Genomic DNA, 14,669 nt, shown 5'->3' on the forward strand with positions numbered 1-14,669 from the left:
GTAAAGATTTTATGGAGAATCAAAAAATGAAAAAAATAAGAAATAAAGCAACAACAGTTTCTATATTAAAATCTATGGCACGAGTCAGATATAGAAACAATATATTTTTAAATTATATATGTAAAGAGATTATTACTTCTACTAAATATTCTCTCAAGCAAATTGTAACTATTTTAAACTCATTTGCAATATTAGGTTATTATTCTGATGATGTAAATAAATTAATAGAGGTATGTAATATAAGAATTACATATATAATAAGATATAATAAGAAATTCTAAAATAATTATAATTAATTTTTTGCATTGTATTTTCAAATTAATTATTATTTAAATATTTAACTTTATATACTTTATATACTTTATATACTTTTTTTAAAAATATATTTTATAAATAACTAAACTATTAAAATTAAAATTAAAAATTATATATTGAAATATTATATTATTATTATATTTATATAATATATATTATATAAATATTTATATAGATACATAAAATAAATTCAATTATAAAAATTCAACATTTTCACGACTCTATGAAAGTAAATCTTATGTGGATCTTTGCTGTATTCAAAATATTACAAAACACACATGCTGCATATATATTAGATGAAGAATTTGTTTCAAAAATAATGTTACTTGGTTAGTATTAGTTATAGTTTTAATATTTATAACTAAAATGATTATTATATATTATAATTGTATATAATATGATTGTATTTGATTGTTGTTAATATTTATTATAGAAGAGAAAAATAAATTATCTTATCAGTTAATGTTATTAAATATTAATGGATATGCACAATGTGCACTCAAAAATTATTCTGGTAAGCAAAAAGTATATAAATTATTTGAAAATACAACATAATAAAACAATATTAAATTTCAATAAATATATTTTAGGACCCTTTCTTAATAACGATATTGTACCAGATATTGTAAGTACACGTTCAAAACAAAAGAAATCATATGTTGATATACTTGAATTAACATTAAAAAATATGTTACCATCTGCATCTTATTATAAGATGAATATAAATACCAAAATGGGATTTCTTTTAGGTATTATAAAAATTTATAAAAATATTTAATAATTTATATTCAAATTAAAAAATAATATATTGTATTTAAATAATATGATATTACAGATGCTGAATTATGTGTAGATTTAAACCTTAATTTTCTTCCTGTGGATAATGTTAATCAAAATGAAGATTTTATTAAGTATGAAAAGAATAATTTAAAATTGGATGAATATAAATTTTAATATAAGAACATTATAATAACTAATATATATTTAATTTTCAGGATAGCTTTAATATTACTTGATTATTATGATACGTGTTTAGGAGATTTAAATTATAATGGTTTAATTAAATTATATTCTCATTTGTTAGAATGTAAAAAATATAAAGTATTGCATATATCTTACCAATATTTTGGTATAGAAGATAAACTTGAAAGACGTATATCTTATATAAAACGTCAGATATGGAAAAATCTTAAAAACACGTAGTAATCATCAAATATGATTTCATATTATGTATTACTTGATAAATAAAAAAATTTTAAATTATAATTTATAATTTATATTCTTCTTATTTATTATTTAATAATATTTTATTTTTATTTCATTGCATTTTATTTTTTTATTAAGCAATATAAAATATAATTATTATAAATTAATTTATAATGTATTTATAATATATTAATAATTTATAATATATTTCTTTAAAAATATTAAAAATATATTCATTTCGTTAATTTATTATGTAATTATTGTATTATAGTATTAATTATAAATCCTTTTTGTCTTGTATTTAATAATAGAAATATAATTTATTTTACATTAAACATTAAATATATTGTACAATTAAAAAAAGAATAAAATGTGTTCAATTGATTCCATATCTCATTTATGATCACGCGCCAAAAGAAAGTACAAATAATGGGAGGATAATGATAGAATAAAATTATTGTAATAAGGGCTATTTTCACAAAAATGAAACTCTTTTAAGAAATCAATTTTGAAAGAAAAAAAAAATTATTACATACATACAAAAATATCAATTGAATTATTTTATTAAATTATATACGATTTAAGTTTACATTAATTGAAATAAGATGGAGATAGAGGAAAATGATTTTATTTCATATGATTTTAAATTTCATAATAAGAAAAGCATTATGTGTCACGTTTATGTTTTTATGCTTTATTTCTTGTCTATATTCAAATAATAATATGAAATATAGAATATAAAATCATAAAATCAAAGATTTTATGTCATAGATAAAGATAAACTATACGCAGTCTCTGATGATAGATTTATTCTTTACTTCTTATATAACTCTATAATATCATTTTTTTGTGTACATAAAATTATATGAATTTTAATATTATTTTTTTAATACATTTTATATTATATGATTGTTTTTTCTTATAATATTATCTAATAGATATATATATTTTTTTAAATAGATTGAAATTATTCAATTTAACAATTCAAGATATAATTTCACTGATACTTGCGCCATCTCTTAAAAATGTATGATTAAATGTGAACAAAATTACTCATATTAAAATTGGAATAGATTTTTTTTTATTGTGATTTATCGAAAAGTGCTGTGATTAATTTTATAATCTTTTTATAGAAAAAAATTCGTTTAAAGATGGTAAATAACTGTTATTAATTTTATTCTCAAAATTAAATAATATATATGTATTATTAATAGCATTTTAAGTAATATTAAATTTACTTGTATAAAAATAATCCATTTTTTTAGATGCAATTTATGCTATTATTCAGCCGTCAAGGAAAATTACGTTTACAAAAATGGTATGTGGCTCATCCTGATAAATTAAAGAAAAAAATTACACGAGAATTAATTACTACAATATTGGCACGAAAACCAAAAATGTCAAGTTTTTTAGAATGGAAAGATGTTAAGGTTGTCTATAAAAGGTATATTATAATTATGTAAAAAATTTCTATTTTAATAAAAGATATATTATATATATATTATTTGAATGATAAATTATTTTAAATAATAAATCATTTTGTTTCACAGATATGCTAGTTTATATTTCTGTTGTGCAATAGAACAAAATGATAATGAATTATTAACATTAGAAATTATACATCGTTATGTTGAATTATTAGATAAATATTTTGGAAGTGTAAGTATGAATTTAGTTATTTATTTATTATTGAAGTATATATTTTTTTAAAATTTATCATATACTTTTATTAGATTTATTAATGAATGTATATCTATGAAAATATGAGTTTAAAAATTATATTGCATTTTTAATTTTTAATATAAAACTTTATAAATAAAATAATATCAATGTTTTTATTTTACTTTATACAATAGTTAATTAGTATTTTTAATATTAATATAAATGTGTTAATAGGTTTGTGAATTAGATATAATTTTCAATTTTGAGAAAGCATACTTCATCTTAGATGAATTATTGGTTGGTGGTGAAATTCAAGAAACTAGTAAAAAAAATGTTCTAAAAGCCATTGCAGCTCAGGATTTACTACAGGAGGTTAGTTATGGGGATGTACCCATTGAGTTGTGACTTGTTCTTTTTAATGATATTATAATTTTTTTCTGTTATTTTTTAGTAATATTAGAGAATCGTTTTAACATATTGTTGATGATTATACATATTTGTATTACATATACTTTTATTTTTTTTTTTTTAGTTTTAAGAAAATTAACATATAATTTTTATTATATTTTATTTTTTAATATCTAATAATTTAATATCTTTTAATATTCATTATTATATCAGTACCTGTAAATTTGTTAAAACGATTCTTATATTATATTTAACCATCAATAGTTGGTGTGTAACATTTTTATTAAAATAATCAAATTTCATTTTATTAAAAAGTACTTATAAAAGATACTAGAACTTTTGGCTGATGTATATGTGGAGCATGTTTGTAGCCTATTTACTCTGGGTAAAAAAATGTGATATAATGGATGAAATATATATATGTATATTTATATTAGAATACATATGTATAAAACATTAAGTATATATATATAAATTATAATATAATATATTATATTATATTATATTATAATATTAGGATTAAAAAAATGAAATTAAAAAAATTAAAGATATAAAATAATAGTTTTTAATATGAAAATATTTACCATATTGTTTTAATACCTGGAGGAACTGGGTTGTAATGATATGTTAATGTTTATTAACAGTATAATATCTAAATTGCATGATGGAATGTAATTTTTTTTGATTCATGTGTTATTTTTTTTTTATTTGATATTTTTTTCATGTTTCCATATATTTCATATGCTACATATATTATATACTTTTACAATTTGAAAATAGTTCTATTCTTCTATGTAGTTTATCACAAAATACTTGAAATTTTTTATTAATGTTTAATATATGTTGTATTAATTGTATTTTTATAATATGTAATTATTGTTATGTTTTGTACAAAATTTTATATTAAAAATTTTATTATGATTAATTTGTACAAGCAATGATTGGTAATATTTTTTATTATTATGAATCATAAATATGGTTCATTTCTTTTGAATATAATGTGTCATAAAATAATTGTAGTTATATAGTATATATATTATAAAATCAGGAAAATATAAAAAATGTCTGCTCATTTTTTTTAATAATATGAAGTAAAATAAATTTTTCATATAGATAAATATAATATATTTCATATTTAAAAATATTGTAACTCTTTATTTTCTTTGTAGCTAATGCTGTGTGTATAGAATGCTTATACGCTTATTTTCTTATTAATATAAGTGGGCTTATACGTTTTATAAAGTTTTATTTATAATGTACGCAACAGCATATCTACAGCAATAAAATTTATATATTGTTATTATATTATGCAATATTGTTGCCATATTATTTTATTATCAAATATTATATTGTATTTATTACAATATTATATTTAATATATTTTTCAAAATTAATAATAATATATTATTATTTTTATTTTAAATATTATTTTATAATAATACATTTTAAATTCAAGTAAATTAATCACACTGTATAAAAAAAACAATTAACTATTTTTATAAAAATGAATTTGTATTAAATGTAATATATAAATAAATGTTATAACTTTTTTAAATATTTTATAATCATACATTACAATATAATTACATATAATACATTACAATATAATTAATAGACAATATTATGAAAATATTGATAAGACATATTATCATATTTAATTAATTAATCATATTTAAAGTTTTTTTTCATATCAAAAATACTTTTTCACACCGAAATAATAAAAATTTATTATCATTCATTATTTTTTTCTTTAATATAGAAGAAAATATTTAATATGATAATTATTATAATAATATTATAATATTGTTTTATTTAAAGTTTGTTCAATGACATACATATAATTTATATATTGCATTTTGTAAATATAATATATATTATATATATATAAACATGAAAATTTGAAATCAAAAATAAAAGTATTAATATTATTTTTAAAAATTCTCTTTAATATTTTATAAATTATTTTATTTATGCTATAATTAAAGAAATAAAAAAATATAATTAAATATGATAAAAGTAAATTAAGTATTTTATTGTATTTATAGTTTTAAAGATTTTTAAATAATTATGTTAAAGATAAGATATATTAAAATTTTTTTAAAAATTATTATATTATAAAATTTTTAATATTAATGAAAATAAAATAATTGTTGAAATGAAAGGTTTAAGAAACTTAAATTTCAAATATAATTGATTTTTTTCTACATTTTTTTGATATTTAAGATTATAAAATATTTTGCTAATTTGCAATTTTTTTTAAATTAAATCATAATAAGAATAAAAATTCAGTTTATTCAACAAAATAAATGTATAATTTTTTTTTTATATTAAAATAATTATATTAAAATATTTTATATTAAAATAGGATTTTCAAAATGTATTATTACAATATTAAATACCAAAACCAGAACTTTTACAAAAAAATGTTTTTAAATTAATATTGTTTAAACAGTATTTTTTTTAACAAATTATAAAGATCATATTTTTGTATATTACGCAGAAAAGTTTTTTAAATTATTTGTTCTAAATTTTATTCTTAATATTTTTTTTCAAAGCTGTAAAATAATTATATAAAATTATATAAAACAATATATATATTTAATTTTTAAAAATTGTATTTTTAAAAATATTTATTTTGTTGAACAATTGGTATTTTTATGCTATGAATTCATTAAATAATATAATATAATTAATAATAATAATTATATTAGTTTCGATTTTTTTATTTTATTATATTGTAAAAATTATATTGTAATTTAATTGTTTATTTTTCATAGAAATAATTGCTGTAAAGAATATGATGCTATGGAAATGCTGTTGTTCATAAGTAGTTATTGAAATGTATGTATATATTTTTAAATTGTAATAAATATTAAGCGTGGTCAATCATGTTAATGATTTTATGTAATGATATTGTTTGTGATCTATATGATACCATGAATGGTATTCATTATAAGTTCCTACAATGCGGAAGTATGCTTGTATGTTTATTTTTATAGATCTTTTTTATAGCATTCATATATAAGGTAATTCATAGCTATTTTATTTTAATATTAAATATGTATATTTTATATATATATATTTAAAAATATTTAAAAATATATATATATATATATGAATAAATTGATTAGTATTAATAATTGACATTTTTGCACAAGATTTTGAATTATATTGTGACTTTATTTTATTGTATAAAAGATGATTTAAATTATACTTATATAATATTATTATATACAAATGTTTTTTTAAATTTAAAATATAATTGTAATCTTTACACAAAGTATAAATATTATATTTTGTGATGTATTAACAAAAATTTTTATAATAAAAAATAGTATGTTCTTTATTTATTAGCTTTATCAATTGTGCCATAAAAGTTTTTAAATGTTGATTGAAATAGATTATATTCAAATTAATTAAAATTTCTATATAATATCATAAAATATAATAGTAATTTAATATTTTTAAGGAACTAGTGTTTAATGAAAATATTTCATTTTTTTATTGTACTAGAAAGAGACTGTTTATTATCAAATTGATTTTATATTATCCAGTTAAATAGAAAGATTATATTATAATGAAAATAAAAAATATAAAAATTATAATAAATAATATTAAAATTCATATTTACTCTATCAATATACTATTTATTATAATTTTTTTGCATTTGAGATGCATTTGAACTATTAATTAAAAAATAATATAATAAAGTATTGTATATAAAAAAGATTTTAATTTATTTTTTGATTTTTAATATATTTTGTAGTAAAATTTTGTATTTTATACATTGTATATTTATTGTAAGATAAATTTAGTAGTAAAATTTAGCTCAAGATCATTATTCCATTACTAAGGACACATCTAGAAATACACTAAAGATTAGTTAGAATATTTGTTTTTTTGTGGAAGGATGAAGCTGTGGAAGGTGCCCTGCGGGAGATAGGGCTTTTATAGGTGCTGCGTTCTTGCATGTCCTCCATGGCCAATCTATCAACCTACATGAATCAAGAACTGGAGCAGACTCATCCACTGCATGATGTCATCAAACATCTCTACTTTTTCTATAGTTATTGAACATAAATTTTTTACATACCACTAAAAATCCTTATAAATTTAGTATTTGAATATTAGTATATTTTTTATAGGCGAGTACTATAATATAATTAGGTGTAATAGTAATGTTCATGTAGTTTATTATGTATTGTGTATATATATATATATATATAATATTTTATATCTATATATATATATAGACTACACATAAAACTATAATATATATATTTACTTCATATATATATAAGCTTTATATATATTATACATTAATATAATATTTATATTATATATATATATATATTTATATATATATATATATATTATAGAATTTTTTTTTATTATAAGATTGCTTTTCATTTTATTATTGAGCAGATAATAGCAAATAATATAGTTATCATCAATATAGTTATAATCTCATACTATGGCAATAAAATAATGCATATTTAGAAAGTCATCATTTTTTTATAATATGAACATTATAGTATTTTTTATATAAAAAATATTTCAATAATATTTATATTATTTTTTAATTGCATAAAGAGTTTTTCTCTTACATATGTGATATAATATTATATTTATCTAAATATATTTATTTTAGTATTTAATTAGAGATGAATGTTTAAAGATATCATTTTTATATGTGTACATGTGTATATACATAAACAATGTCAATTTTTAATATTATAACTTTAACACATTAATAATAATGGTAATAAATACATGCAAAGCAATTTTTATACAATTGTATACAACATTATATATTACCTTTTCCATGTAATTAACTCAATATGTATATATTTATTTTTATTATATTTACACTCTTTCAGGTTTGAATAAGCTATATTTATAATTATTTCTATATAAAATAAAAATGTTAGAATTTTAATTTATTCATTGTTTGTTAGAAAGATTTCTTGTGCATTAAATTTTATTAAGTTTATAATTTCTATTTAATTGTAAATGCAGAGACATTCTGTATGCAGCATGCAATACAGACATTTTTTTGATCGATGCTTAAGCATTTTAAACGAAGCAATAAATGAACATGTGCTTTGTGCAGCTTTGTGTATCCATACAAGTATATACTCAGTTATATGAAAAGGGTTCAGTTCATCATTTGAAGCTGCATCAAGGAGATTACTTAATTACGAACTAGGTACGTGTTTGTTTATATATTTTCATTATTGTATATTTGCGTTTGATAATTGATAATGTGCAGCATCAAAGAAATTGATCCCTCTTCATATCCTTTAGATATTACTTTTGTTTAGATCTTTAATTTAATAATATTATTTCTATGTTTCAGGAGGAAACTCCACAAGGTTTTTTTGAGGATCATGGTCTAGGATAATACTTTCTAAACAATGTATCCAGTTTAATGTAAGTGGTGTATTCTTACAACACTGCTTCAACATTCCAGAATTCTATTTACAATAAGCTTTATCAATTAGATTTAAATGTATGGTACTGCAAAGATAAATTTAAATTATGTTTTAATTAAAATCATGTTTTTATTATAAAATTTTATTTAAATGTAATTACACATAAAAAGTTATAATCACTGTTTGAAACATCATTGAAATCTAATTATTCTATACATGTTAAAAAATAAACAAATTGTTTCTCTTTATTAAAATATTAGCAGTACTATACTATATTTATAATTATATATTATATAGGTACATATACATGTTTTTTTAAGTTTGTATATTATTTAACCCTTTATATTTTATTTACTTTGTAAAATGATTCTATTTATTTTTGTTATATTTCCTTTTCGTTTTTAGTAGTATTTTCAAAGAAGATGATATTATCAAATAATTGCTTTCAAAATAAAGATTTATAATTATATTATTTGAATATTAATTATATATTGTTTAATTCTTAAATTAATTGCGTTATGAATTACAAATGCTGTTTGTATATTTTTTCTATTCTAATATTTATATACATATTAGAATATAAGCAATAATAAATAAAGAAATATGATTTATATATAATTGTAATAAGATTGAAATATTTTTCAAATTTTTTTGTACGCAATATTTAAGTAATTCAATCATTATAACTGTTATATCTTTTTTTCATGGATGATTCTTATTAAATTATTTATACTATATAAAGGGTTAAATAATTAATGATTATTCAATAATATTATAGTTATACATGTATTCTTCTTAAATTGGTGCTTCTTAAATTTTCATTTGCATTTAATTATTTTTTTAAATTGAAGTATATAAGTATTTAAAAAAAGTTATTGTGCTCTATTAATTTTCTTATTAATAGTGAAATTGTGACATTTTATAATTATCATAAATAATAGTCAATGAATTTGACTTTGGTACTAAAAAAAATATACTATTTAAAAATAATTCTACAATTTAAATGAAAACAAATTGAAAAAAAATAAAGAAATAATATTTGAAAAAATATATGAAAATAGTTAGAAAAAAAAATTTGAAAAATTTTATTTTATAAGAATTATTGTCTCGAATGTTTATTAAAAAAATTATGATTAGAAAAAAATTTGATTATATTGCTATAAAAATTTTTCAGTTAAAGATTTATAGCTAATATATGTTTAACATAATTTTTCTTAATAGATATACTGCATATAGAAAATTGAAATTTTTTAAGAAATATGAATTGAAATATAATAACAAAAATAAAATAAAAAAAAATCGATAAAAGCATTTTGATACCATTGAATCTTGATGAGCAAATTATATATTTTTCTCATTATATATGCTATAAATTTCTCAGCAACCGTTATCGCTGTATGAAGAAATTTTTCTTGTTATAATTAATAGTTGAATACTCGAATTTAATATTTGTTTAAGAAGTTTGAAACAGCATATCCAGTTAATTAAATATATTTTTTATTTATTATTTAAATAATTAAATAATTTAATTAAATTTCATTCAAATTCATTTTATATATTTTTATGCAATTCAAAAGTATGAAATATTTATGAAATTTTGAAAAGAAAAAAAAAACAAAATTATAAAATATAATAATTTTTTAAATTTTAAAATTATAATTAAATATAGAAATATTCAATCAATAATCTATAATTTATCTATTGACTTAATTTTCTTTATTAAAATATAATATAAAAATAATTTTGAAATGTTTATTATTAATTATAATAAAAAATTTCATTATCAATATAATCAATTATTTCATAGAATTTAAACTGGATATACTATAAAAATTTCCTAAATTTTGTTGAATTGATTAATAATAGGTGAAATAATAGAGAATCCATTGGAAAGACTTTCACCGAATGATTATGCAAATCATTTGTTTTACACAGAATGACTTATTTTAAAGAAATTATTTATTAAAGAATTCACGAAATATGTTGAGTTGGAAGTAAATATGTTCAACTTATAATTTGACTATTTGTTGTATAAATAAATCATATAAAAGACCAATAGGAACGAGATTGATTAAAAAAAACCATATCTAAAGAATCTAAAGAACATAATCGCATATTCTGACATCAAAATCAGAAAATTTAAAAAAAAATAGCTGTTGATTGATAGCTTTGGATACATTATTCTTACGTGAAAATAGTTTAGAGTAACTCAAAAAGATTTCTTTAAAATCAAGAATACGTTTCATTTATATCATTTTTTTTTTTTTTTTTTTTTCCATTTCCAACTTAACGTAATTTTCTTAGATAAATTTATAAAATTTAAAATCGGTCATTCCGTGTATACTGACTGGAAATGTGAAACGACTGACGATGATATCGATTTCGCTCAAGTATCGCCCTATGATATTTTTTCAATACAGGTGATTATAAAAAACATTCATGTTCCTGTTAATCATCATCTTCTTATAGCAATATATTTTTGCGCGATTTGATCACCGATTCGTTCTTTCACATATATTCCAATAGCGGGCGATAGAAATCGATATTAAAATATGCAAGTTTGTATCGTTACTAGAACCATATAGTTTATCAAATGTGGAAAAAATGTTCACTGATTGTATTTAAGAGAGAGAGAGAGAGAGGGAGAGAGAGAAAGAGAGAGAGAAAGAGAGAGAAAATTTTCATAGTAATCGCGATAAATATGTAACAATTACGCAAACACTTTGGAAATTTGCATAAGGACAATAAGTTTAAGCACTGTTCGTTGAATTGTTCGTTCATGGTATTGATACAAACTAATAGAAAGCGTTAATACATATCTGAAAACTATATAAGTATCCATCATTTTTCTATAATTTATCTAGATGTAGATCGAAATGTAGATCGTGATGTATGTGTACATCCACGAATTATATCATTTCAACCGATTCATTTTGATATTCTATTTTATACGTTTTATTTTTATTTCGATATTTCGTTTTTTGTTTATTTGCGAGTTTCTTTAACGAGTTTGAAAGAGATATAGTAGTTTTGGTTGATATAACGAAATGCAAAGTTTCAAGTAAATTGACAAATTATAATATTATAAGGTGATGGTATTACAAGGATTTAAATAAAATTTAGCAGTAGTAAGTTTTAATAATAACAAATAGTGAATAAATTAAGTTAGTACGTCAAAGTTAAGTTAAAAGTCAATTTAAAACTTGAAATTAATCAATAATTTTTTTTTTTTAATGTCATTGTGACATCGCTATTTTGACCAAACTTACTATACTTAACAGATGATTTTCTTAATAGATTAAAATATTTTAATCGAATGCAATGATTGCAAGATTTATAAAAATAATCGTTTAACATTGCTAGGCAATATGAATGTTTATTATCTGGGAATTCGATTTAGTATAATTAAAAAGAAATAGAGACAAAAAAAAAGAAAAATATAAAATAATACATGAAATATTGATTGATACGATGATAAAATTAACCCAAGGAAACAACATATTGTCTAGGAATTTTATTTTTTCACTTATTTTATTTTATATTACATATACATACATATATCTATATATATTCATAAATGATTTCACCAAACAATATATAGAATAATTTTAATTATATATATAAAAAAAAAATGGCTATGTTTAAATTAAATACTATTTACTATTTTGCGTTTTAAGTATTAATAAACAATGGTGCACGTAAACTGATATATAATTGCATTGTTTTCTGTACCATAAGCACTTTATATACGTAAACTTTAGGCACGTTATTATTATATATATATATAATCATTATATTTTTCGTTAGATTAATGAATATACGTAATACAATACAATAGCAAAGAAACTTTTTTGTTCGATAGTATTTCACTAATAAGAAGAAATCAAAATTAGAAATTAAGCGCTCAGAATTATTAGAATTTGGTGGTAAAGAGGGATTAAAGTATTAAATAAAATTCGAGAAATAATACGAACCAATGTTAAACATATGAATATGTATTTACTATATAAGTATATGAATATTATTATATTTGAAAAGACGATGCTTTGTGCTCCGTCCAATAATAAAATATGTGATGTAAAAAAAAATTTTTTCCTTTTCTCATCCTTCCTCCTCTTATTAAAATTAATAATTTGAAACTTTCACACTTATAGTAATATATAATCTCGAAAATGATAAATTGGCAAATGATCGATTACGATTGTTCTATATATTTAATTTTCTAAATTAAAGTTACAGCATTAAACTGTTGAATGGGGAGGGAATGAACACAACATGGACACGGGAATGCGTTTCCTCATCCACTTCCGATTGGATATTGAAAAATTCTATACGAGCCACGCTGTCGAGATTTTCATTATCGACGTTCGTGGTATTCATTGTCGACCACTCATACTTCAAGGATTCATTTGCAACAGCAAGCCGATGATGGGTGACAATAATATCGCAAAATAACAATGTTGTATTATTCATAAAACGCAGGATAGAAAATGTTAGTTTTAATCGAGTAATAAGTTGACAAGAACCGAACTACACGATTGATCACACGAGTTATATCTTCTATATATTTATATAAGAATAATATATATATGTTGAGAAATATTTTAAGTACAAATTATTCCACGATTAAATCGAAATGGAGAAATGAAATTTAATAATAATTTCGTTTCTTAAAAAAAAAGAAATTTCAAGATTAATTGAGAACATATATATTTCTTTGATCACTTATCACAACAGATGTTTCGAAGAATTTGTTATCACGATTTACAAGTTCTATCAATATTAACTACAAGTTTCTTTATTGACAAATGATACGACAAGATTGAGTATCGTTTTTTTTTTACATTTCAAAATATATCTTTCTCACGAATTGATTTCATCTTATCACTATATATATATATATATATGTATGTATGTATGTGTGTGATTGAAAAAGAGAGAAAGATGAAAGAATAAAAAAATTGAATTTTTTCTTTATATTCTCTTTATATTATTCACATAAATATATCAATACGTTAATATAATCGTAATTGCATAGGTTATAAAAATTTGCTTATCTCAAAATTATCTGAAATAATAATTAAATTTTAATATAACAAGCTAGCTAGATTTCCGACGAAATTTACAAGTATAAATAATTGAATAAAGTTAAGTTATAAATAACCAAATTCATCCCCTTTTAGATTGTACTACGTATCTTCATCATCATATACATATCTATACATCCAATCAAATCAATAACGGAGACAAGACATTTACTTTTCCTAATTATATCGTCGATTCCCGTTCAAATTCTTTTCATCTTTCAATAAATTCCCATACAATCATGAATAATCAGGCGTCTAATCAAAAAATTAACCATTTTTGGCATTATACGTCGTAGAATAGAAATACCCTGTAATAATTGAAAAACGAACTCTATTTCAAATGCAGATGAAACGTTGTCAATCAACAGGAGAAGAGGCGAGCAAAATCCTCCTCCGATTATCATCCATCCTTCTTTTATTCGCCCCTCTTCTAAAGCTTCTCAAACGAGTCATTTTCCAAAAAAAAGAAGAAAGAAACAACTGGTTCGAATAAAAAGCGTGCGAAGGAGAGACGGGAGAAGACGGTCGGTCCGTCGAGTCTCGTACGATGGAATGG

The 14,669-nt window shown here is 19.4% G+C and overlaps 2 protein-coding genes across 5 annotated transcripts; both read left to right on the top strand.

Moving 5' to 3' along the window:
- LOC100576514 (FAST kinase domain-containing protein 4) lies at nt 1-1,581 on the top strand. The gene is made up of 6 exons (XM_016912033.2): nt 1-230; nt 491-644; nt 749-829; nt 906-1,064; nt 1,151-1,226; nt 1,311-1,581. Exons 1-6 carry the CDS (start codon nt 12-14, stop codon nt 1,516-1,518), a joined length of 897 nt encoding a protein of 298 aa, XP_016767522.2. The 5' UTR covers nt 1-11; the 3' UTR covers nt 1,519-1,581.
- Nucleotides 1,582-2,448: 867 nt separating this feature from the next.
- Nucleotides 2,449-9,293, top strand: LOC724303 (AP-1 complex subunit sigma-2). Of its 4 annotated transcripts, none has more exons than XR_003304556.1 (6): nt 2,449-2,675; nt 2,787-2,965; nt 3,072-3,180; nt 3,418-3,555; nt 8,611-8,800; nt 8,951-9,083. XR_003304556.1 is itself a non-coding variant. In XM_026440198.1 (6 exons), exons 1-5 carry the CDS (start codon nt 2,673-2,675, stop codon nt 8,798-8,800), a joined length of 525 nt encoding a protein of 174 aa, XP_026295983.1. In that variant the 5' UTR covers nt 2,449-2,672; the 3' UTR covers nt 8,951-9,083. The 4 variants fall into 4 exon arrangements, 3 of the variants coding, with proteins under 3 accessions (XP_026295983.1, XP_026295985.1, XP_026295984.1); XM_026440198.1 differs by having other exon boundaries at nt 8,705-8,800; XM_026440200.1 differs by lacking the exons at nt 8,611-8,800; nt 8,951-9,083 and adding an exon at nt 7,501-7,683.
- The last annotated feature ends 5,376 nt before the right edge of the window (nt 9,294-14,669 follow it).

The sequence above is a fragment of the Apis mellifera genome, linkage group LG4 (genome assembly GCF_003254395.2).
Source record: "Apis mellifera strain DH4 linkage group LG4, Amel_HAv3.1, whole genome shotgun sequence".
Taxonomy (NCBI): domain Eukaryota; kingdom Metazoa; phylum Arthropoda; class Insecta; order Hymenoptera; family Apidae; genus Apis; species Apis mellifera.